Below are 25,736 nucleotides of genomic sequence, written 5' to 3'. Positions count from 1 at the left end.
TATAGATTTTTTTTAAATTTTCTATCAATGCATTTTTTTATGGCTAACTATTTCAAAAAAATCGCTCCCCAGGATGAGATAATTTGGTTACCAATTTAAAACATTTTACAAAGTTAATTTTTAATGGCATATAGTACTATACTATTTCCATGTACACTATATTCCAAATTTACTGCCAAAATTTATGTCATCTGCTAATTACATAGCATTTTGCTGATCATATCTCGTGCCTCCTTTGCAGTTGTTTTCCTTACTTTTTTATTTTAAAGTATTTTCCCAACCTTTAATCATGAGAAAGAATTAGTCAGCAAAAATATGGAAGTGTGAAAAAGATTCAAAAAGTAATCTTGTTGGAAGAAAAACTTGAAATATTATTATTATTATTACCCAAGACCCCATGGAGTCAAAGGCTCATCTAGCAGGTCCTTTTATCAAACACACAGCTCATCATACCGTGCTTTAAACACATTCAAATTCTTTGCAGACACCACACTCTCATGCAAGGCATTCTAATCATTCACAACTCTGCATGAAAAAACCTGCTTCTCACTACCCTACTTACATCCTCCTTTACAGCTTCCAGGAATGACCTGATCTCCCACTATTTTCTGTAGAACCTCTCCAGCATTGATCCTATAACAACCCCTTAATAACTTGTAGGATAATGCTGGGTATAGAAGCAATGGCATTTTTATGCTTTATGCTAATACCAGGAGTATCCAGAATAAAGGAGAGGAATTGGTGGTGCTGATAGCATCAGCCTGGCCAGAGATTATTGGGTTCACTGAGACGTGGTTGACAGAAGAGGATATTATAACAGGAATAGAAGTACAGCATTTTTCGGCAGGATAGGAAGGGAAAGCGTGTTGGTGGAGTACTGCTTATGATAAGTGACGACTTATGTCCTCTAAGAGTGAAGGCTTTGGAAGGCGTTGATACTAATGATTTTAAAAGCATATGGCGTGAAGTAGAGATGGGCAAGACAGGATATTTAATGGAGGTGTTACTACAGATCAAGGAGCACAGAGGGTGGGGACCAGGAGATGATTAGACAGTTGAGCTTGGCAAGTGCAAAAAGAATGATTGTTATGGGAGATTTTAACTACAGTAGTATAAATTGGGGAGAGGAAGATGCATGTAGCAATAAGGGAATGGAATTTCTAGAATTCTTGAGGGACAAATGTCTTAGGAAACATGTGATAGAGGGAACAAGAGGTTCAGGAGTTTTGGATTTGGTCATTAATAACTGAGATGACATCTCTCCCACCAGTTGGAGAGAGTGACCATATGGTTATGACTTGAAACATGAATAGGCATGCAGGAGTATCAAAGAGATGGGAACATATATGGAATTATAAGACAGGTGATTATAATAGTCTTAGACATCAACTTGAGGAAGTTTCATGGAAGGAGGAATTGGAAGGATGGGATATCATTAGTGCTTGAGAAATTGTGAAGAAATATTCGTTAGCAGCAATAGTAAGCTGTATTAAATGAGTGAAGAAAGGACACAATTTGGAGTAAAGTGGATGACAAACAATATTCCACAGGGAACTGCATGTGAAAAAGAGGCTATGGAAGAGATATAAGGAGACAGGTGAAGAGAAGATGCATGAAGAATATAAGACACAGGCCAGGAGAGTTACTAGTATTAATTACTTCCTTAACTATTATTACTAGTTAAAGAAGGCAAAACTGGAATATGCAAAGAGATTGCATATTCAGATCCAAAGAAAATCCTAGAGAATTTTTTGGTTATGTGGTCTGTAGGAGGGGAAATGACTGTGGAAGAATAACATTGTGGGATAAAAATGGGAATAGAGTGACTGATGCAGAGGACATAGTGGAATTGTATAATGAACACTTTATTGGATTATTTCATCCTAGAGAAGTAAATTTTAATACTAGAGGGATAGGGCAGGTTCAAGGTTTAGAGGTACAGGAGGAGAGTGTGTTCCAAATACTGAGTACTCTGGATGTCAGTAAAGCTGTGGGACGGATGGTATTTCACCACAAGTTTTCAGAGAATGTGCTAAAGAACTGACATCTCCTTTGAACTGGCTTTTCAATGAAAGTCTGGCTAGGGGAAAGGTGCCCAGGTAATGGAAGGAAGGTAAGATAGTGCCATTACATAAAGGTGGTAGCAGACTGGAAGTGTCTAATTATAGGTCAGTTTGTGTGTCATCAACAAGTAGTTGTTAAAATCTTGGAGAAATTAGTGAGCATTGGGAAAATGAGGGTAATGTTATCTGTGAGAGTCAAAATGGATTTGTGAAGGGGCACTCTTGTTTTAGCAATAATGCTAGCCTTTTATGATAAAGTTACAAGAGCAGTACATGAGAGGAAAGGCATATACTTGGACTTGGTGAAGGTATTTGACAGGGTGCCACATGATAAGCTGATATTTAAGTTGCAGCACATGGATCTGGATGTCAGGTTGGTCAACTGGATTAGGGATTGGCTGTCTGATAGGTATAGAGAGTTGTGTATGGTGGGGCAGTTTCAAGGAGTGAGAGGGTTACAAGTAAGGTCCCACAGGGCTCAGTACTGTGACCTATATTGTTTAACCATTATATCAATGACATTGTCAGTGGATTGCAGGGGGATATTCAGTTGTTTACGGATGATGCGAAGCTGGGAAGGGATATTAGTAATAGTGCAGATGTGGTAGCCCTGCAAGAGGATTTGAATAAGCTAGATAGATGGACAAATGAATGGGGGTGTTGGTTAATGCAACAAAATATAAGCTCTTGAGGTTTGAGACACATCGATGGGATGCTGCATATTCTATTGGAGGAACTATATTGGAAGAAGTAGGGGAGACAAGAGATCTTGCGTTGATGATTGATAGAAAGCTGAAATTTAAGGGACATATTGTAAAGGTGGTGAAGGTAACACAGAGAATTGCTGCAATAATGAGAAGGACATTGAGATGCAGAGATAAAAGAGTTATCATTCTGTGGTATAAGACTCTGATCAGACCACTCTTAGACTATTGTTCTCAGATTTGATCCGCAGGATTTGAAAGGGATAAAATAACTGTGGAAACGGTACAAAGGCAGAAAACAAAGATGGTTTCAGGACTGTACAATGTTAGTTATGAGGATCGGCTGAGGGAATGTGAACAGAGTTTGGTGGATAGAACAAGGAGAGGTAATATGATTGAGACATTTAAACTGTTGAGAGGTGGTTACAGGGTTGACACTGGGGAGTTCTTTCTCTTGGTTGAACAGCTGGAAGTAATGATGACAAGGGGCCATCCCTGGAAGTTATGAAAGGAAACTGTGAGAAAGAGGATGAGGAGTGGTTTCTTTGCATGGAGGGTGGTTGAACAATGGAATGCATTGCCTGATAGAGTGGTGAGAGCAAGAGCGGTGAGTTAAGGAGTGGTATGATGGACTTTGTGTTTCCTAGGAGGGACCTCCTACGATGATTCTTGATAGACTTTGTGTTTCTTAGGAAGGACCTCCCAGGATGGAAATGATAATAGGATGCTAATGATAATAATAATAATATCTCCCCCACTCTTCCACCTGTCCACCAGACTCTGCAAATTGCATCTTCTCGATCTTTCCACATACTTGACATTCCAGAGGTTAGAAATAACTTAGTCAGTCGCCTAATTGTGGTCTAATTAAAGCCTTATACAATGGAACAAGAATCTCCCTACTTCTACAAGTCAGTGTCATTCTCAGAAGCCTTTGTGTTGTCTTCAGAATTTTGGCTATGTGTCCCCTAAATTTCAGATCCTTATCCACTATCATCCCCAAATCTCTCATTTCCTCCACCACTGACAATATATCCTCACCAAGCATAAATTTTGCATCTCCCATTTTTGTTTTCCAAATTTTAAAACCTTACATTTTGCATTGAACTCACATCCCCATTCCTGTGCCTAATCACTCAATTTATTCAAGTCTTCTTGTAAGGTCTTTATTCTCATATATTGTCATTCTCTTTAGCTACCCTCACCAATCCAGCACCCGCCTTGCCTGGTCTTTGTAGTTCTCATGGAATTGGTAATTTCCACTTCTCTCATGCTACCTCCATAATGCCCTTTTGCTCTATATCACATGCTTAATCTCTTTATTCATCCATTTCACACCTACCTTATTTAACCTTCTCACCTTTGGAATACATTTAGACATTAAAGAAAAATTAACAAGGCAAGTTCAGAACATGATAGGACAAGAATAAAAAATGGGTGAATCAACTATAAGAACAATTTTAAGCAACATTACTGAATACAAAGTGAAAGATAAGGTTGCTTCAAGTTCATCATGCATGCAGATCACTCAAAAGCAAAGTATTATAATGATTGAATTAGAGAGAGACCTCTTTCTACATGGATCAAAGATTGCAACCAAAAATGGATCCCTTTAAGCACTGCCCTATTAAATCAAAAGCATTAAATCTCTTTGCTACCTTGAAAGGAAGAGCTATCAATGATGGAAAAGAATTTGACATAGTGCTGTATGGTTCGAGTGTTTCAAAAAGAGAAATAGCCCACATAATGTTCGAATTACAGGCGAAGCTGCAAGAGCAGATAAGGAGGTGGCTACAAATTATCCAGAGATTTTGAAGAAAATTCTGGAAGAAGAAGGGGTCTATTGTGACCAACAAATAATTAATGTAGATGAAACTGGCCTTTTTTGGAAGCGAATACATTCCAAGACTTTTCTGGCCAAATCAGAGAAATCTCAGCCCTGGTTATAAAGTTGCAAAGGATAGAATGACTCTTCTATTAGGTGGCAATGCCAAAGGTGATCTAAAGTTAAAACCCATGATAGTTTATAGGGCACAAAATCCTAGGGCCTTCAAAGGCATTAATCAAGCTTCCCTCCACCTTATTTGGAAGACTAATAAGAAAGCATGGATTTCTAAATCTTTATTCGAAAGATGGTTCACAAGTTATTTTCGTCCAATAGTTGAGAATTTTTGCAAATGAAATGATCTTGATTTTAAAGCTCTGCTTATTTTTAGACAATGCACTGGTCACCCTACTTCTCTTGATTCATTGTGTGAGAACATTAAAATGATATTTTTACCGCCAAATACAACTTCTCTCATACAACATATGGAACAGGGGATCATCGCAGCCTTTAAGGCATACTACCTGAGAAGAACATTTAAACAGGAAACAGAATTTTATGACATTAGTAGAATTTTGAAAAAAATTTAATGTTAAATCTGCTATTGAAAATATTCATCAATCTTGGAATTAAATTACTGCTAACAATATGCAAGCATTTTTGGAAGCACATTCTTCCACATTGTGTAAATGATTTTAGAGGCTTTTCAAATGAAATGGTTAATGTTGTTTAAAAAATTGCGAACATCAGGTGTGAACTGGATTTTGATGAGCTTGACAATGATAACGTCCAAGAGTTAATTAAATCTCATTTTGAGGAAATTAGTGATTCTGACCTGCTAAATTTGGATGCACAGCGGGAAGATCCTGAAAAATATGAAGAAAATTTAATCACTGACAGTCAGCCAAAAGAGATTTCACAGAAACGATTTGAAAATATTTTTCATATGAAAGTTTTTAGGCATCAGTGCTTAGAGGCTGACCCTGATGAAGAGAGAAGCAGAAGAGCAGAAAAGGCAATTTATTTATTTATTTCGTGTGCAAACTACAGAAAATGTAAAAGCATACATATAACAATGATTAAAAGCATACATTTAAAGAAATAGACATTAAAAGAATAGAGATTAAAAGCATACATTTAAAGAAATAGACATTAAAACAATAGGGATTAAAAGCATACATTAAAAGACAAAAATGACACTTGCATAAAATATTATGCAAAAAACATAAAATGTCAAATTTCACTAACAAACTTTAAAGCTGTTTCATTACACTGCATTAAATCATCTTCTCAGGTACATATATTATTAATGACTATTAGGCATCATTGCAAAAGATGTTCCATGGTTTGTGTTTCACCACATGAGCAGTCTGTGTAGCCCCATCTGGCCATATTCTGATTTGATCTGCCCATTCTGGAACGAAGTCTATTTAGTGTCATCAATCTTTGCCAATCTAGATGTAAGCCAGAAGGAAGAGATTCGTTTAAGTTTCAGAACCTCTGGAGAATGTTCTTGCCACATTGTTGACCTTATAGCTTTTATGGAATCAACCAACAGTTCCACTGAGTGAATAAAACTTTTTCTTGATATTAGTCTCCTATGTACTGCAACATGTCCATACAAAAGATGCTGTTCATCCTTTAGTTGTTGTTGTTTCTGCTTATATTTACTCTGTGTAGTCCTTCTGAAGTGAGGAGGTGCAATTCCAGACAGTGAGTATAGATGGTCAATTTTTGTAGGCTTAAGGCAGCTGGTAATGTGCTGACATGTTTCATTAAGAACCTTGTCAATAATTTTGACATGTGATGATCTTTCCCAAACAGAACTAGCATACTTGGCTGTTGAAAAGCAAAGTGCCAGTGCAGAGGTGTGCTGTATTTGTGGACTTGCATCCCACCCAGATGATGTTAGTTGGTGTAGAATATTATCACGTGTTTGAGGTTTTAGCTACTGTTTTCTCTTTGTGTTGCTTATAATTTAAGGTCCTGTCTAGTGTAACACCTAGGTAAGTTGGATTTGGATATTGACCAATTTCACACCATTCCATTCTATATTCAACTCTCTCCTTGCTTCCCTATTATTGAGATTGAAAAGACACTAGGTTTTACTGGGATTTGGTTTCAGTTGGTTTTCCTTATAGTAAAGTGTAAGGGTTTCTAGTTCTCATGTGAGCTGCTTCTCAATGTCATCAAAGGATTTTGCTTGATAAGCTATTGCTGGGTCATCTGCATATAACAAGGTTCTTGACCATGGGTTTATAGGTTGGTCATTAGTATATATATATATATATATATATATAACTACAAGTCTATTAATTTGTCCAAGCTAAAGGACTATTCAAATCTTCCTAAAGGGGAGTGACATCAGCAATACTCATCCTATTTATCCAAGCTTTGCATTGTCAGCAAACAATTGAAGATTCCCATTCAGGATGTCAATAAAGAGGTGAAGAGCAGGTTTTTTTGCAGAGTGTGTGGTTGGTGAGTAGAATTGCATTGCCTGAGAGCATAGTGAGTGTGGAAACAACTGAGTTTAAGGCATGGTTTAATGCCCATTTAATATGTGTGTGTGTGTGTGTGTGTGCGTGCGTGCAGGGGCGCACCAGTAGTGCCCGGTGCCTATGTGCAAAACTTTAGTTGGCACCCCTATACCCAGTAGCATGCCAGTAGTGTCTGGCGCCTCTGTGCAAAACTTTAGTTGGTGCCCCTTTCCCCCCCTCCAATAAAAAAAATCACTTTAAAAAAACGTTTTTTTTTTAAAGTATTTCCTCCTCTTTGGTGCCTTTACTATCCTGGCACCTGTGTGCATTGCACACATATGGCCAGCTTGCCCCTGTGTGTGTGTGTGTCATAGTGTTGAATCTTTTAATCTTAAGATGAATACAAGAAAACCTCACTTAACGCGATTAATTAATCCATCAATTAATGTCTGCTAATGGAAATCTTGTTAAGCAAATACAATAAACTATAGGAATAATTAATAAGCAAATTTTTTCCAATGAATTAGAAAATGAATTAGAGGTCTATCTCCTCCAAGCCTCTGACATATATTTTGGTCTCAGTCCAAAGGAAGTTCGAAAGATTGCATATGAAGTAGCTGTGGCAAATAATTTTTTATAAGGTCAGACGTAGGTTATTTATATTAAAGTATGTCTGAATCAACTTCCCTTGAGATATAATGTGTAAAAAATCAAAATATCAAAATGTGACAACCATACCAGGTCTCCCCTACATAATAATGAACCATGTAAAATTATTTAAGGCATGTTTATTATTATTCTTATTATTATCGTCATCATCACTCCTCCATGGAATCAGACTCATTATAGGGGTCTTCACTATCTCACACACACACACACACGCGCACACACACACACACACACACACACACACACACACACACACACACACACACACACAGTATACTAATTAAACTTTGCTTTCAATTCATTTACCACACTCTCAGGCAATGCATCCAACTCACTAACTAGTCTCCAAAAAGAAATCCTGTTTCTCAATTCCCTGTCCAAGCTCTCCTTGTACAGCTTTCAAGGATGGCTTCTTATCTGCTTCATCTCTCTCTCTCTCTTTCTCTTTACTCAACAAAAAATCTTTTCTGCATTAACTTATATAACCAATATGTATGTCTGAGTCATATAACACCTCCCCAGAGACTTATAGATTTATCTGAAGGTAATTTTCTTTCAAATGGTGAAAAACCATCAGAAGATAAAAATCCAGAAGGTCTCTAATACTGTTTCTTTAAAAAGATAAACAGCAGCACAATTTGGAAAAAGTAAATTCCTATAGTTATTTTTTTCACTCTATATTTGCTTTATTAAATGGTGAATTCATTATTATTATTATTTATATGGCCACTCCGTGCAGTCAAAAGACTCATAGCTGGAGACATTTTAGAGACAGAACAAACAGAGAAAGAGTGGGAAAAAAAACAGTCAGAGACTCATCGTTGGAGGTACATGCTATCTCACACAATGCTCATCCAACTGTTCTTTAAACTGATTCAATCTGTTCACATTAACAACACACTCAGGCAATGCATTACACTCAAACCACTCTCCATGCAAAGAACCTTTCCTCACTACTCTGCTCACACCCTCCTTATACAGCAACTCCAGCAATGGCCTCTTATTCCTCTTATTCAAATTCTTATTCCAGCAATGGCCTCTTGTTCTACATCCCTCTCCTATTATATGAAAAATCTTCTCCACGTCAACCTGATAACAACTACTGACTAGCTTATATGTCTTATTCTTTCAAGCAGAAAGTTGTATTTTCTTCTAAGAAGTGTTCTTCATGATAGTGTGTACTGTAGAATGCTGGAAACAAGAAGGAAACTGTATTCAAACAAAGGGGAATTAATTTCATTAGTACCAAAAGGATTGTTTAGAGAACTGTAAAAACTAATGAGGCAAAAGTGTTATCTCATAATAGATAATTTTCTGAAGCAGGGTAATTTTTCCGATAAGTTGTTTGCATTAAAGTCTAATGAGGTAGAACAAGAATATTTCTTCTTTCTTTCTTTCTTTCAATTTAAGGAAGAAGAAGAATTTGAGAAGAATGTTTGCTTTGAGTCAGAGTGAGATGACTCATTTTGAAACTATTGTTGTATTGAGTTGTGTTGTGTTGTATTGAGTTGTGTTGTATTGAGTGTATTGAAATCTAGTGGAAGGCCAAAGTTGTTAATCTCTGGAAAGAATGAGAAAAAAAAATTGTTTTCTTTGTTTTTGTCGTCAGAAGATTTTTTCTCTTAATTCCTGAAATAAATTTGCATGACTTTGAGAGAGAAAGTATATCTCATTTGGATTCTTTTTAACAAATTTATTTTAAAAAATTATATAAATTTTAAAAAAAAATATTTATTTTTTAATTTAAAATTTTTTACATTTATTAAATTTTTATTATTATTATTATTATTATTATTATTATTATTCAGGCCTCCATGGAGTCAAAAGACTCATCGTGGGAGGTCCTTTCTAAGAAACACAAGTCTATCAAGACTCATCGATGGTTGAACATTCCATAGTTCAACCACCCTCCATGCAAAGAAACCACTTCTCACCTCTCTTTCTCACAGTTTCCTTTTGTAACTTCCAGGGATGGCCCCTTGTCATGACTCCTTCCCGCTGTTCAATCAAGCGAAAGAACTCCCCAGTGTCAACCCTGTACCACCTCTCAAAAGTTTAAAAGTCTCAATCATATCACCCCCGCCTTCTTCTATCCACCAAACTCTGCAGTCCACACTCCCTCAGCCGATCCTCATAACTAACATTTTACAGTCTTGAAACCATCTTTGTTATCTGCCTTTGCACCCTTTCCACAGTTAATTTATCCCCTTCAAATCCATGGGGACCAGATCTGAGAACAATAGTCTAAGTGTGGTCTGATCAGAGTCTTATACAACGGAATGATAACCATTTTATCTCTGCAGGTCAGTGTCCTTCTCATTATTGCAGCAATCCTCTGTGTTACCTTCACCACCTTTGCAATATGTCCCCTAAATTTCAGGTTTCTATCAATCATCAAACCCAGATCTCTTGTCTCCCCTACTTCCTCCAGTTTAACTCCTCCCATAGAGTATGCAGTGTCCCATCGATGTGTCCCAAACCTCAAGACCTTACATTTTACTGTATTAAATTGATAACCCCATTCATTTGCCCATCTATCTAGCTTATTCAAATCCTCTTGCAGGGCTACCACATCTGCACTATTACTAATAACCCTTCCCAGCTTCGCATCATCTGCAAACAACCGAATATCCCCTTGCAATCCACGGACAATGTCATTAATATAAAGGTTAAACAATATAGGTCCCAGTACTGAGCCCTGTGGAACCCCACTTATAACCTTCTGCCTCTTTGATATTGCTTCACCATACACAACTGTCTGATACCTATTGGACAGCCAATCCTGAATCCAGTTGACCAGTCTGACATCCAGACCCATGTGCTGCAACTTGAATATCAGCTTATCATGTGGCACCCTGTGAAATGCCTTTGCTAAGTCTAGGAAAATGGCACTATATGCCTTTCCCTCATATAATGCTCTTGTAACTTTATCATAAAAGGCTAGCATATTGCTAAAACAAGAGCACCCCTTCACAAATCCATATTGTGTTTTAAAATTCTTATTATTTTTTCCTTACCATAAGATGGGGTTACTTTGTTCCATTTTTCTTATCTTTTTTTAGTAATTTGAAAAAAAAAAATTGTTTTCAGAGGTTTTTATTTTCTGAAATATATTTTTTTTAATGTACAGGGTATACTGAATGCCCTTATGTAACATTTCTGTGAAAACAATTGTTTTATTCCTTCTTTTATTTTTTTCAAAAAGTTGGAGCAATGTTTACCCTAGGATGGGTATACTTTGCACTAACTAGTAAAAACTACTAATTAAGATGGAATAATGGGAATGGAGCATAGTAAAACTATTCACAAAATAAGAATACACAACCTTTATTTATTATAACATAAAATAGCATACGAAATTGCTTTTTTTTTTGGAAATTGGAAAATTAGAAATGAAAATATAAAAAATTTAAAAATTTAGAATTTACGTGTAACAATTAATGCAAAATTAATATATAATAAGTTCTAAAAATCAGATACATAAACTGTGGCAAAAAAAAAAAAAATCATTGGAATTAAGAACTTTAGGCTCAAGGATTCCAAATGTTTTCCAATTCTCGAACAGAAAACATGCCTATACGATCTATCATTTTTGGGGGTTTAATAGAACAAATTATGTCCTCTAAAGGATAAAATATTTCATATTTTGGTGTAGGCCATTTCCAGGACTTGACAGATTTCTGCATTGCGCTTATTTTTGCTTCTTCCTTATTTATTTCTGAAATTTGCCCTGGAAAATATTCGCCTTCATATATGAATATAACATACTGCCCAACTGATGAAACAAAATGTTTTTTTTTCTACCTCTTTTAACTTTGTTGAAGAAGTTGCTATTTCCTCATCATCATCAGATATGGAAGCAAGCTGTTTTTCACAGTAATTTTCGACGTCGTTTTCGGATGGAACTCAAAAACAGGTGAAAAACAAAGTATCTCCAGTATTTACTTTGAAGTAAATTAATGTTTTATAAAGTCAAGAAATGTTAATAAAATAAGAAAAAATGTAGATATTATAAAACTAGAGGAATTAAGGAAAAGAATTATATATGCCTTGCCTTAAAAAAATTGTAATAAATTGCTGAGGCAAGTAAATATGTCTAGTTAACCAAACACACAATTCTGCTATGTTTGAGAATTAGAGCTCCTATAGAAGCTAACATGAGCAGAGAGAGTATGGTACAGCAGTAATGCCAATACTAATACAATACTTTAAAAAAAAAAAAAAAATTACTACATCATTTCAAATAGTAAATATGTTTCCAGAGTCAATTGAAAACGTTTTGCCAATTGGAGCAAAGTTTGACCCATAGGAGCAAAGTAACTCCATCTTGCGGTATATAAATTATTATTATTATTATTATTATTATTGCACTCTCAGGCAATGTGTTGCACTCACCAATCACTCTCCACACAAAGAACCTGCTTCTACCTTGCTCACACCCTCTTTATACAACTCCCAGGAATGACCTCTTGTTTTCTCCTTGTCTCACTCTATTCTATGAAAAAGTCTTCTCCACATTAATCTGTAAACAATCTTTCACCAACGTATATGTCTTGATCATATCTCCTCTACATCTTCTATTCACAAGGCTCTGCAAGTTGCATTCCTTTAATGGGATCTGCATACCCATAAGAGATCTAAGGTATCCCTTAGATCTCCTCATATCTGACATTCCATAGACCTGACACTGACTTAGTAAACCTTCTCTGGTCCCTGTTCAATACATCCTCATCACTTTGAAAAAAAGCAGGTTACCAAATCTGTACACAGGACTCCATATGTGGCCTGATCTAAGCCCTATATTGGGGAACTATAACCCCTTTGCTTCTGCATATTAATATCCTCATTATTGCCATAATCCATTGTGATGTTCTTGCAATTTTAGAAATGTGACCTAAACTTCAAGTCTATGTCCAACATCACTCCCAGATATCTCATCTCTTCATTCATATTCACGTACGTCTAATTTTATTTTCATACACCTCATCTCTTTTTCTCATCTTAATCATTTCATCCATTCGTTCTTGCATTCCAGCAATCCTTCTCATTCATGCTCTGACAGTCAGGCTTTGTTCCATTCTCACAGTCATGCCAGCTCTTGCACTGTTCATCAGGCTCATGTCATTTTCAACATTTATGCTCACTTTTCCTTTTTCCGTCATTTCTGTATTCACTATCACATTCTCCACACTCGCATTCTTACACTTACTCTTCTGGCTTTCATTCTCAGTCTTACACCATCACTGCCTTTTGCCTTTTATCTTGTATTCTTCACTTCCTGTTCACAACTTTCATTCAGATCACTACAGTCCATTAATATATCACACTTTCTGCAGAAACTCACTTCTCTTGTTTAATATCTCAACAGACACATGCGATATTTGCCCACACATACATGTTACACTCCTGACTGTGAACCATCTTAATAAAATCCACACCATTCATCAAACTTGATTTGCATCCCATGCATCTGGTTGTTCTTACTGCCATTTTTGCCTTCATTAACTGTTATTATTATTATCGTACAGGTATCTCCATTTAGTCCAAAGATTCATTTTAGGAGATCCATTATTCACACAATATGTATCATACCTCTCCTTAAACTCGTTCACTAATGAAGCACTCACAACCACTCCTCTGGCAACCCTTTCCAGTTTAGCATCATCAGCAAACAACTCAATATTTCCTGTAAAATCATTTCCTATATCACTGATGTACAAATTAAATAACAGGACCAACTGTTGAACCTTTTTGCACACCACTGGTCACTTGCCCTCTCCTGTACTCAACCCTTCCATAAACTAATTTTTGATATCTGTCCATCAGCCATCCCCTAATCCAAATCGCCAGAGTCTTATCCATCCCCATTTGCACTAATTTATTATTATTGTTATTATGCAACACCTCCAGGGAGTCCAAAGACTCATCGAGGGAGGACACCTACTCTACATCTCTCTGTCTCCACCAACTACAACTAACTGCACCTACACCATCTACTGCCCACTACTACCACCACTAGTATTTCCACAGACAATTTATGCAGCACAGTTCTATGTAGAATCCTTTCAAATGCCTTTGCAAAGTCTAGCAATATCACTGAGTATCTGTTTCCCTTATCCAACTCTATTCTCATTTTATTATAAAAAGTAAGCAAATTACTAAGGCAAGATCTACCCTTCACAAAACCATGTTGTCCCATATAGAGTATCATATTCCTGTTCATCCAGTCCTGAATTCTGCCTTTGACCAATTTCTTCGATACCTTAACCACCACCACTCTAAGATGCTGATTGGCCTATAAGTTGCTGCTTCTGTCTTGGAGTCTTCTTTATTTGGTGGGACTGATTTGATCTATTTACACTCCATTGGCACCTTCCTAGTAGTGAAGCTTAAATTAAACAGCTTGGTCAGAAAAGCTGATAATTTCCTTGCACATTCTTCTAATACAAGGGCCGATATGATATGCTATCTATCATGGCTGGATTTGCATTGAGGTTCTGCATTATTTTAAGCACCTCTTCAACTTCTATTCTCACATCAGTCAATGTCACATCTGGCATTGCAACAACATCACCTAGATGGTACACCCCTGCAAAATGCTCACTCAGCAATTCAACTATTTGGTTTGTTTCTGTTACCTCTTCACCATCAGCACTTTTTAAAGCCATCCTTCTAGAGTCATTCCTCCTTTTACTTGCCACATTGCAAAAGAACTCTTTTGTATTTCTTTTAGCCTCATCAGCTAGCTTTCCTCTCATAATTAGCTTTAGACTTCCTTACTATATATGTCACCGTTCTTGTATGTGCCTTGTACTGCTCATGCATCACCATTTCTTTATAATCCCTCCACAACCTTTTTCTTTGTTTGCAACTCCTGCTTAATGAAGCTATTCATCTGACTCCTACCTGATTTATCCTTTTAACTCTGGGTTATACATTCTGATATCTCTTTCCTCATATATCCCTCGACTACCTCTCATGCACCACCAACATCTCTCTCTCTCTCTCTCTCTCTCTCTCTCTCTCTCTCTCTCTCTCTCCCACCCACTAACATCCATAAATTCTTATGCCATGGTACTGCTGAAAGCTGACTCCTCAGCTTGTCATAATCACTTGCTTTGTAATTCCACATATACCCCTTCTTAACAGAAAATTCTTCATATCTGGCAATCTCCCAGATCAAAACTACATCATGATTTTCCCCAAGTGGAGGCAGCATTGCTGGATTGTTTACTGTTGAGGTCTTTGCTGCTATGATCAGATTCAGCTCTCTCAAACCTTATGTCCTCTCCCTTACATGCTGCTTCAGATAATTATCTCTCAGTAGTTGTATGAATTAAATTTCCTTCCCTCCCTGTGACCATTCCTCCTTCCAGTATATGTCCCCATAGTTGAAATCTCCCCATATAATTACTCAATCTATACTCATTGTGTTAATTTGCCAGTGCATGTCATCTACATTCTCCCATATACCCCCCCCCCCCCCCGGATTACAGCAGCAGCAACCAACTATGTATTTCTTCCCATTGGCCTCTGTCTCACACCAGATTAGCCTCAAATGAACTGCCCACAGCATTTTTTTTTACTTCAATTCATCTGCTATCATTATCAAAATCCCCTCCCCATCATCCTGTTCCTTTTCTCCTCTCTGAAATATCCTATTCTTATGATTATATCATTCTCGGTCAACCAAGTCTAACTAATGCCTATAACTTTTGACCAAGTTGAGCTAACCAATGCCAAAAACTCCTCACCCTTATTTCGAATATTTCTGTTATACACAAAATTCTCTACAAAACCTAATAACAACCTCAATAATTAATATGCAATCAGTCTCAGTATCACTAATTAAATAATTTTTTTGGCAAAATGCATATAATTCTTCAAAAAATATTCCAAAAAATAATGCATCTTTGTTCTGGCAATTCTGCTGACTTTTGTTGTTAAGAGACACAGTTTCCCTAATAATTACAAATATAATTAGGGGAAAAAGTTCCCCTAATTATATTGTATAATTTTTTCGTTTATATTAATTAAATAGTTTTTTTTTGTATTTCAATTCTCTTGTCTTCTTTATGAGACTAAGATAAAACAAATCTCATATTGCATTCACTTAAGTTTTTGGAGAAAAGTAGTACTCTTTTAAAGTAAATAAATATATTGGAAAGGAACCAAATAATACTAATGGTACGAACATTTTTAAGTGTAGAAACACACACATAAGGAAATATATGTATATATTTTTCACACTTATATAACCAACATATTTGTCTTAGTTATATAAAACCTCCTCCTCTTTTCCACTAGGTTCTGTAAATGGCATTTTGAAATCTATCTTCATATCCAGCATTCCAGAAACCTAACACTACTTTAGTTACTTTCTGAAAACTATTTCAAAATTTCTTTATTTCCTTGGAAACCAATTTACCAAATCTGCACAGAGTAGTCCATATGCACCCTCATCATTACCATTAATTCACTGTGTGTCCTCATAAGGGTATCAACAATATAGAATGCTGTAAATAGGGAATGTCTTCCCTTATGTGCACGAAGTCTGGAATGGCCAACACTGACTGATCAAGGGCGTGACAGCAAGATGTGCAGCACATCGAGGGCACACTCCTGACATCTAAGGGACTTGTGGCCAGCCGTCGTGGAAGAGATCGGAGCCTCACCATGTATTTATCCATTGTCAACCATGAAACACACCATGTCACAATATGAAGTTAGAGATGTGGTTGAGACCCCCTGCAACCATCAGCTCTTATAGCTACAGGGAAGAAGAGCTTGAAACTGGGAATTGTAAGACAAGAACTACTAAGGTAGTTTATGAAGATAATATCTCAAACCCTCCAGGGAGGATATTCTCAGATATCCCTTGTCTGAAAACCAGGAGCAATCTCTTGAAAATAGTAACATGGAACGTCAGAACACTCTACGAGGCAGGCAAATTAGATAACCTACTCCAGGAATTAGAAGTGATGAAGGCCGATATTGCAGGTATCAGTGAAGTGAGGTGGACAGATACAGGCATAATAAGAAGAAAAAATCACACTATAATCTACTCTGGCAGTGACTTACACCTTAATGGAGTAGCGTTTGTCCTAAGTAATAGAATTGCAAAATCTCTACAGGGATATTGGCCCATAAATGACAGAATCATAACAGCCAAAATAACTGCACAACCATTCAACCTGTATATTATCCAAGTATATGCACCAACCCAAGATTACCCAGATGAAGAGTTGGAACAATTTTATGAAGACATCCAAACTGCAATCTCCAGTGCTAAGTCAGATGATGTTATTATACTGATGGGCGATCTAAATGCAAAAGTGGACTCGGAAAAAATCTCATTTTGCATAGGAAACAGAATGAAAACAGATTTTTGCTTGGAATCAGAAATGAAAGAGGTGAGAGAGATTAATTCAATTCTGTGAAACCAATGACCTAATAATTGCCAACACACTGTTTAAACATCCTCCCAGAAGACTATATACCTGGACAAGCCCTGGGAACATCTATAGAAACCAAATTGACTATATAATAATAAGCAAAAGATTCCAAAATGCAATAACACAAACAAAAACATATCCTGGAGCAGACATAGGATCGGACCACAACCCAGTGATTGCAAAAATTAAAATAAAACTTAAGATACCAAGCCAACCATTCATAAGAGAAACTTATAATTCAGACTCACTTAACAACCAAGAAGTTAAAGACTGCTTTATAAAAGAATTCACAGAATCCCTTAACAAGTCTGACACCACAACTCACACAGAAAATAGAACGCCAATTGATGAAATTAACATGAACTGGCAAACATTCAAGAATAGCATCAATGAAGGAGCCAAAAATACACTCCCAGGAAAAGGAATAAACCTTGGATGAATGAAAAAATACTGACGTTGATGGAACAAAGAAAAAAGTTAAAGAACAAACTGAATATAAAAGCATGAATAAAGAAATAAAAAAAGAATGCAGGAAAGCCAAAGAGGAATAGATTAAATATAAATGTATAGATATAGAAAACCTTGATAGAAAACACAGAAGCAGAGAAATGCATGAAAAGATCAGAGAAATGACAAGCAGGACAAATACAGCAAACCATGCAAGTGTCATTAGAGACTCAAGCGACCATATTCTAATGGATAAAAAAGAAATCATGGAAAGATGGATTGAATACACAAGGAAATTATATGAACAACAAAGAAATGATATTCCTGAACAGACTGATTTAGAAGGACCATCCATTTTACTCTGTGAAGTTGAAAATGCCATCAGAAAACTAAAACCATATAAAGCTGCAGGAATAGATAACATCTTGGCAGAATGGTTGAGCTCTCGATGAAGGAGGAGACTGAAATTTCTAACAAAATTATGCAATAAAATATACGAGACTGGATTTCTACCCAAAGATATTAATCACTCAATTTCTTTCCAATTCCCAAAACAACAAAAGTTACAAGATGTGAAGAGTTCAGGACAATCAGCCTCATCAGTCAAGTATCAAAAGTCCTCCTATATGTTATTCTTGAAAGAAATAAAAGAAAAATAAACATAGAAATAAATGATACACAAAGTGGCTTCAAGGAAAATGTAGGTACAAGAGAAGGTATTTTCAACGTCAGAACCATCATAGAAAGATATCTAGAAAAACAAAAAGATGCGTACCTCTGCTTCATAGATTACAAAAAGGCATTCAACAATGTCCAACATGAACAATTAATTGAAATCCTTTCAAAAGTAGGCATGGATGGAAAAGACATTAGGGCTATTAACTAATCTTTACTGGGAACAGACTGCATCTTTGAGAATAAATAGAGAGACCTCAGAAGAATTCCCAGTTCAGAAAGGTGTGAGACAAGGCTGTGTCTTTTCTCCAATTCTCCGACACAGAAGAAATATTTAATAAAATTAATAACCTCAAAGGAATCACTGTAGGGGGCAGAAATATTAATAACCTAAGATATGCAGATGACACGGTTCTTCTAGCTTAAAACAAATATGACCTCAAAACTCTTATAGATGAAACCCTCAAGTATAGCGAACAGTATGGCCTCAGTTTCAACTTTAAAAAGACAAAAATCATGATAATTTCAAGAGAAAAGAAAATACCAAAAATATGCATCGATATAAAAGGAAATAAATTAGAACAGGTGCAAAAATACATATACCTCAGACACTTGATCACAGAGAATGGCAGGACAGAAGATGAAATTAGAAAAAAGATTGAAATCGCTAGGTCAACTTTCAACAGTATGAAAAATCTACTAACATCTAGAGAATTAAATCTGAAAACAAGACTAAGAATCTCCAAATGCTACATATGGTCTACGTTATTATATGGAGTAGAGACATGGACACTCTCCAGTCTGAGTGTGAAAAAACTGGAGGCCTTTGAAATGTGGATGCTGCGAAGAATTATGAGAATATCATGGAAAGAAAGACAAATGAAGAGGTACTAGAGATGGCAGGCATCAACAGGAACGTGATGAAAGAAATTAAAAAGAGAAAAGTCAGATATTTTGGACATATTCTGAGACATAACTACCTACAAAGGACACTTCTCAAAGGAACTGTTGAGGGAAAGAGGAAGACAAAGATTGGAGTGGATGAAAAATATAGAAGACTGGACCTATCTCTCATATGAGGAATGCAGCAGAGAGGTGCAGAATAGGACATGGTGGAGACACATGGTAGTCAATCTCCTGGAGGAAGAAGACACCTGACAGGAGGTCCTCATAATTCTAGCATCATCATCTCTAAATTTCAGATCATTGCCTAATTTCAGTTACCTGCTACCATTAACCAAAAGTATCTTATGTGCACCTTTACCAACATTTCTGTACATTTTTTCAAATTATGCCTACAGGCCTGTTCTGGTCTGACACCATCTATTTAACAATCCTTCTCCATTTCTCTCTTTATATATATATATAAAGTTGATTCTTGTAATTTTTCTAAACTTTGTGTTAATTTTTTTTTATCTAGTTTAAGTGTATCTGCTGTTCTTTTAAAAAATTGCATTTCTGCTGATGTTATTCTTTGTTGAAATAAATTAGAAATATGAATTTTACTTTAACTTTTTCTTAAAATTTGTAAGAAGCTGTCAATACATTTAAAGATTATGTAGATGTGTCTTATGATGTTAATTAACTATGATGTTTATTTCAAATTGCTGCTTGATGAGAAAAATATAATGAAACTATTTCTGCTATATAAACAACCTGAATGTATGTATAAACTGATAACCTGAAATCATAAATTGGCTACTCAGAAATCGTGACATGAGAAAAAATGTGAAGTATATTATTATTATTATCATTATTATTATTTAGGCCTCCAAGGAGTCAAAAGACTCATCACGGGAGGTCCTTCCTAGGAAACACAAGTCTATCAAGACTCACCGTGGGAGGTTCCTCCTAGGAAACACAAATACCACTCCTTAAATTCAATGACCGTTCTTGCTCTCACCACTCTATCAGGCAATGCACTCCATGGTTCAACCACCCTCCATGCAAAGAAACCACTCTTCACCCTCTTTCTCACAGTTTCCTTTCATAACTTCCAGGGATGGCCCCTTGTCATCACTACTTCCAGCTGTTCAACCAAGTGAAAGAACTCCCCAGTGTCAACCCTCTAACCACCTCTCAACAGTTTAAACATCTCAATCATATTACCTCTCCTTGTTCTATCCACCAAACTGTTCACATTCCCTCAGCCGATCCTCATAACTAACATTGTACAGTCCTGAAACCATCTTTGTTTTCTGCCTTTGTACCCTTTCCACAGTTAATTTATCCCCTTCAAATCCTGGGGACCAAGTCTGAGAACAATAGTCTAAGTGTGGTCTGATCAGGGTCTTATACAATGGAATGATAACTCTTTTATCTCTGCTGGTCAGCATTCTCATTATTGCAGGAATCCTCTGTGTTACCTTCACCACCTTTGCAATATGTCCCCTGAATTTCAGGTTTCTATCAATCATCAACCCTAGATCTCTTTCTCCCCTACTTCCTCCAGTATAGCTCCTCCAATCAGCACCCAATCGATGTGTCCCAAACCTCAAGATCTTACATTTTGCTGCATTAAATTGATACTCCCATTCATTAATTGCCCATATGTCTAGCTTATTCAAATCTTTTGCAGGACTACCACATCTGCACTATTACTAATAACCCTTCCAAGCTTCACATCATCTGCAAACAACTGAATGTCTCCCTGCAATCCACTAACAATGTCATTATCAGTGGATTGCAGGGAGATATTGGGGATTGGCTGTTTGATAGATATCATAGAATTGTGCATGAGAGAGAGTGGTATCAAGGAAGCAGAAGGTTAAAAGTGGGGTCCCACAGGACTCCTATTGGGACCTGTATTGTTTAACCTTTATATCAATGACATTGTCAGTGGTCTGCAGGGGAATATTCAGTTGTTTAGAGATGATGTTAATTTGGGAAAGCTTATTAGTAATAGTGCAGATGTGGTAGCCCTTCAGGAGGATTTGAATAATCTGAACAGATGGGCAAATAAATGGAAGTATTGGTTAATTCAACTAAATGTAGTCTTGAAATTTGGGATACATCGATGGGAGGCTGCATACTCTGTTGGAAGAACTATACTGGAGGATGTTAGGGAGAGAAGGGACTTTGGGATAATGATTAATATAAACTTGAAGTTCAGAGGACATATGGCAAAAGTGGTGAAGGCATCCCAGAGGATTACTACAGTACTGAGAAGGATGCTAAGAGATAGCAGAGTTGTGGTGTCAATGTATTAATCCCTGGTCAAACCACATATGGATCACTGTGCTCAGACTTTGTTGCTGAGATTTGAAGGAGATAAATTAACCTTGTAGGGGGGTGCAAAGGCAGATAACAAAAATATCAGCAGGACTATGAAATGTTAATCATGATAAACTGAGGACATGCAAACTGTTGAGCTTGTTCAGTAGGAAAAAAAAAAAAAAGGAGAGTTGATATGATTGAGACATTTAAACTAATGAGATGTAGTTACAGGGTTGACACTGGGGAGTTCTTTTGTATGGTAGAACATATTAAATGGGTGAGGACGAGGGGACACCCCTGGAAGTTGCAAGAGGGTAAAGAGTGGTTTCTTTGCATGGAGGTGGTTGGATGGTGGAATGCATTGCCTGATAGGTGGTGAGAGCATGAACAGTGAATGATGAGTTTAAGGAGTGGTATAATAGACTTTGTGTTGTTCAGGATGGGCCTCCTGCAATGGGTCTGGTAACTCCATGAAGGTCCTGAATAATAATAATAATAATATCTGTTTGAAAAATGAAATGAACTTTGAAGTAGAATATTCAATTTATAACATTCTTGCAAAAATGTTTAACACAAAATTATAAGAAACTATTCTATATTTACAGCTTGAATTCTCAGAAGATGAATACTTTATGAATAACATTCGTGTAAGTAAATTTTCTCTTTTGCGCAGTATGCGACATTTAGATAAACCCACAAATAAATCAGAATGGGAAATGACTCCACCAACTGTCAATGCTTATTATGCCCCAACCAAAAATCAAATTGGTAAGTATACATCTACTTATTAATTGTAGTTTGAGTTGATTTATATATCATTATTTTTAACAGCATAGCCTATTAAACATTTGCATTCAAATAGTGCTGATTATAGCAGTGATGTATATACTGCTTTAAATACTGTATTTAATGATAATTTCATATATGAAGGATTCAAAATCAAGTAGTTCACTAGCACTAGGCTTAAATAAGCAGCTATCATGCTTTAATAACTTACCCAGTATAGTTTTTTGTGCTATTATAGATGCCCAATAGATGGCACTTGAATTTCTGCTAGCAATGAAATTCATATAGCACTTAAAATTTCTAGGCAAATTTTGCAAAATTATAATGGTTTATGTGTCCACAAGCAATAAACGTTTTTTCAACTGTAGTATAATAGTATCATCTGGGAAAATATATATAAGGGGTACCCAAAAATAACCAGAATAATGCCATAATCTAGTCTCCTTCAAAGTGTTCTCCATGTGAGTCAATGCATTTGTCTACACATTTTTTACACTGTTGGAACTCTTCGTCTGGAATCAGAGGCGTAGCTAGAGGGGGGGGGTCTGCCCTGGGCAGCACTTTGGACCTTTTTGAACTTTTGCAGTTAATTCTAAAATACAGTCTTGAGAACTCAGTTCCAACTATTGAAATACTATAGCGAATTTTCCTCACAATTGCTATAAGTGTTGCTAGTTGTAAGAGGAGTTTTTCTAAATAAAATTGATTAAGAATTACCTACATTACTATGAAATAGACTTCGACATTGTCATCGACGATTTTGCTAACAGAAAAAGCAAGAAAAGTAACATTTTAGAATGTTGAAATTAAAGTTTTACTTCAAAAATAAACATAGTGTTTTAATTTATTTCCCTATACGTTGTTTTGACTTTTTGTAGTATTTTTGGTGTGTATTGAGAGGGGTGGCAAACTCAAGGAAAGCCCCGGGCAGCAAAAGCTCTAGCTACACCACTGTCTGGAATTCTGTTTATGGTCTTCAGTGACTTTTTCTTTCACTTCGTCCACATCAACGAATTGCTGCCTTTCCTAGTTTTCTTTATTCGTGAGAATAAAAAAAGTGAAATGGAGAGAGAGAGAGATTGGGAGGGTGGAGAATAACTGCCATATTATTTTTCATCAAGAACTGCTGGACAGATAAGACTGTGTGGGCTGGGGCATTGTCATGGTGCAGCAACCCATCTCAACTACTCCACATTTCTGGCCATTTTCATTATACACTATCATGCAGTCTTCTCAAAACATTGAGATAAAAATGTTGGTTCACTGTCTGTCCAGGAGGAACAAATTCTTTGTGTAAAATTTGATGTGCACATCACATCAAAAAACCAAATCGACATTGTCTTGATGTTTGATCGAACTTGATGTGCCTTCTTGGGTCTCAGTGAATTTGCATGTTTCCATTGGCTTAAAGCTTGTTTTGTTTCTGGATCATAAGAAACAATAAGACTCATCCCTGGTCATAGCTTTTTAAAGCAAGTTTTGGTCATTAAGAACTTGCTCCCTCAAAATGTGGCAAACATTCACATGATTTTTTTTTTTTGATTCTCTGTGAGCATACAAGGTACAACAAATTTAGTAGACACATGTTTTATTTGCAAATCTTCCATTAAACTTCACTGGCACAAACTCCATGACAAATTCCTCTCTTCATAAACTTGCTCAATAGTCTTTCGATAATCTTCATTGATTGCCTGGCAAACATTTTTGATCTTTTTCATCATTTCTGCTTGACAAATGTTGGCCAGATTATGGTTGATCTTCAGCTAACATATCCCCATTTTTGAAAGAGGAAAACCACTCATAGACTGCTTTTTACCTACAACATCGTCCTTAAAGGCTCGCCGAATCATAACAGTAGTTTCAGGTGCAGTTTTACCCAAAAGAAGGCAAAATTTCATGCACACTCTTTGTTCCTTGTGGCCAGCCATCACAAAATCACCAAACTTGCTTACAAGCACTAATAAAAAAGCAGCCAAAACAACAAATCATTTCATACAGGATGATGCCACTTACCAGACTGGTGCAGAAAAACTGCACACTCATGATGACCTAGTGGCATCATCCATAACTAGAAAATGCATGCATGCCAAGTTCAAATTCTGGTCATTTTTTGGGTACCCCCCCAGTATTATTTTTTTTAATAATATCTGATCCGCACACACAAAAGGCCATAAGACCTATATCACATTAGTGTTTTGTGTGTGGGCAAGAGGAATAGGAGGAATCTGTTTACATTTTTCTTGAACAGCTGAGGGTTGCAATCTTTGTGGAGTGCAGAATGGTGGTGGTGGGGGACTGTTCTGCACTCCACAAAGAGTGCAGAATGGTGGTGGTGGGGGGACTGTTCCAAAGGACAATTAGATGAGCTTCAGCCAAGGAGTATAGAAGTTGAACTGCAGGATGGGGAATAAAGCACATTTGAGGCTGTTTGGTGTGAGATAGAATCTAGCAGAACAAAATATACAATTGGGTGCTGCTATAGACCGGGTGATGGAGTGGATGGTGGGGATAGTATGCATAAGCAAATAGAAGAAATGAGTGGAAGGAGGGTAATTATTATAGGTGATTTCAATTATGGTAACATTGACTGGAAAGAGGAGAGGGCACATGGGAGGAAGGAATTGGATTTTATGCGGTTATTAAGGGACAACTATCTACGGCAACATGTATTGGAAAATACCAGGGGGCAGAGAGTGCTGGACCTAGTAATTGCAACTGAGAATGTGGCTGTAACGAACATGACCATGTTGCCACCAATTGGTGAGAGTGACCATAAGGTCATGACTTGGGAGGTGGCTAAAGGTGTGGAATTTACAATTAAGACAGGGTACATGCGGAATTATCGAGCTGTTAAATATGACAAGCTTAGGAGTTTGATTAGTTCAGTGCCATGGCATGTAAAACTGCAAGGGCTGGATGTTGATAGTGCATGGGAGGTGGTTAAGAACTGTTTGCAGGAGGCAATGGTTGACTGTATACCAAGAGTCCGAATAATAAATCAAGTAGGGGTTAAATGGATGAATAACACTATTAAGCTTGAGCTGCAAAAAAAGAAACAATTGTGGAGGGAATTTAAGGAGAAGGGTAACCATCAGGTGCAGGAACAGTATAAAGCTCAGGCCAGGATGGTAACAAGGGTGGTAAGAAAAGCAAAAGCAGATTACGAAAGGAAATTGGCCATGCAGGCTAAAGAGAATCCCAAACAGTTTTTCCAATATGTTGCAAGTAAAAGGAAAAATGCTCATGGTAGAATGATCTTAAAAAATGCTGCGGGTAGGGAGGTAACCAAATCAGTCGATATTGTGGAATTACTGAGCGAGCACTTTGCAAGAGTATATCATCCAGGTGGTGACTTTGCAGGAATGGAAGAACCAACAGCTTATACTGGAATTGTGATGAATGAAGCAGAGGTAACT

The 25,736-nt window shown here is 36.7% G+C and overlaps 1 protein-coding gene across 3 annotated transcripts in view; it reads left to right on the top strand.

Moving 5' to 3' along the window:
• Nep3 (M13 family metallopeptidase neprilysin 3) overlaps positions 1-25,736 on the top strand; it is a 502,574-nt gene that overhangs the window by 341,334 nt on the left and 135,504 nt on the right. For all 3 annotated transcript variants that reach the window (XM_090407352.1, XM_090407368.1, XM_090407360.1), the window contains one exon: positions 22,140-22,302. In XM_090407352.1, the coding sequence (XP_090263478.1) occupies positions 22,140-22,302 (163 nt within the window). The remainder of the gene's footprint in view (positions 1-22,139; positions 22,303-25,736) is intronic.

This window comes from Typopeltis vanoorti, chromosome 2 (assembly GCF_054136105.1).
Source record: "Typopeltis vanoorti isolate ZY-2024b chromosome 2, IOZ_Tvanoo_1.0, whole genome shotgun sequence".
Taxonomy (NCBI): Eukaryota; Metazoa; Arthropoda; class Arachnida; order Uropygi; family Thelyphonidae; genus Typopeltis; species Typopeltis vanoorti.
The sequence above is the reverse complement of the archived record's forward strand: the minus strand, read 5'-3'. Positions and strand labels throughout refer to the sequence as shown.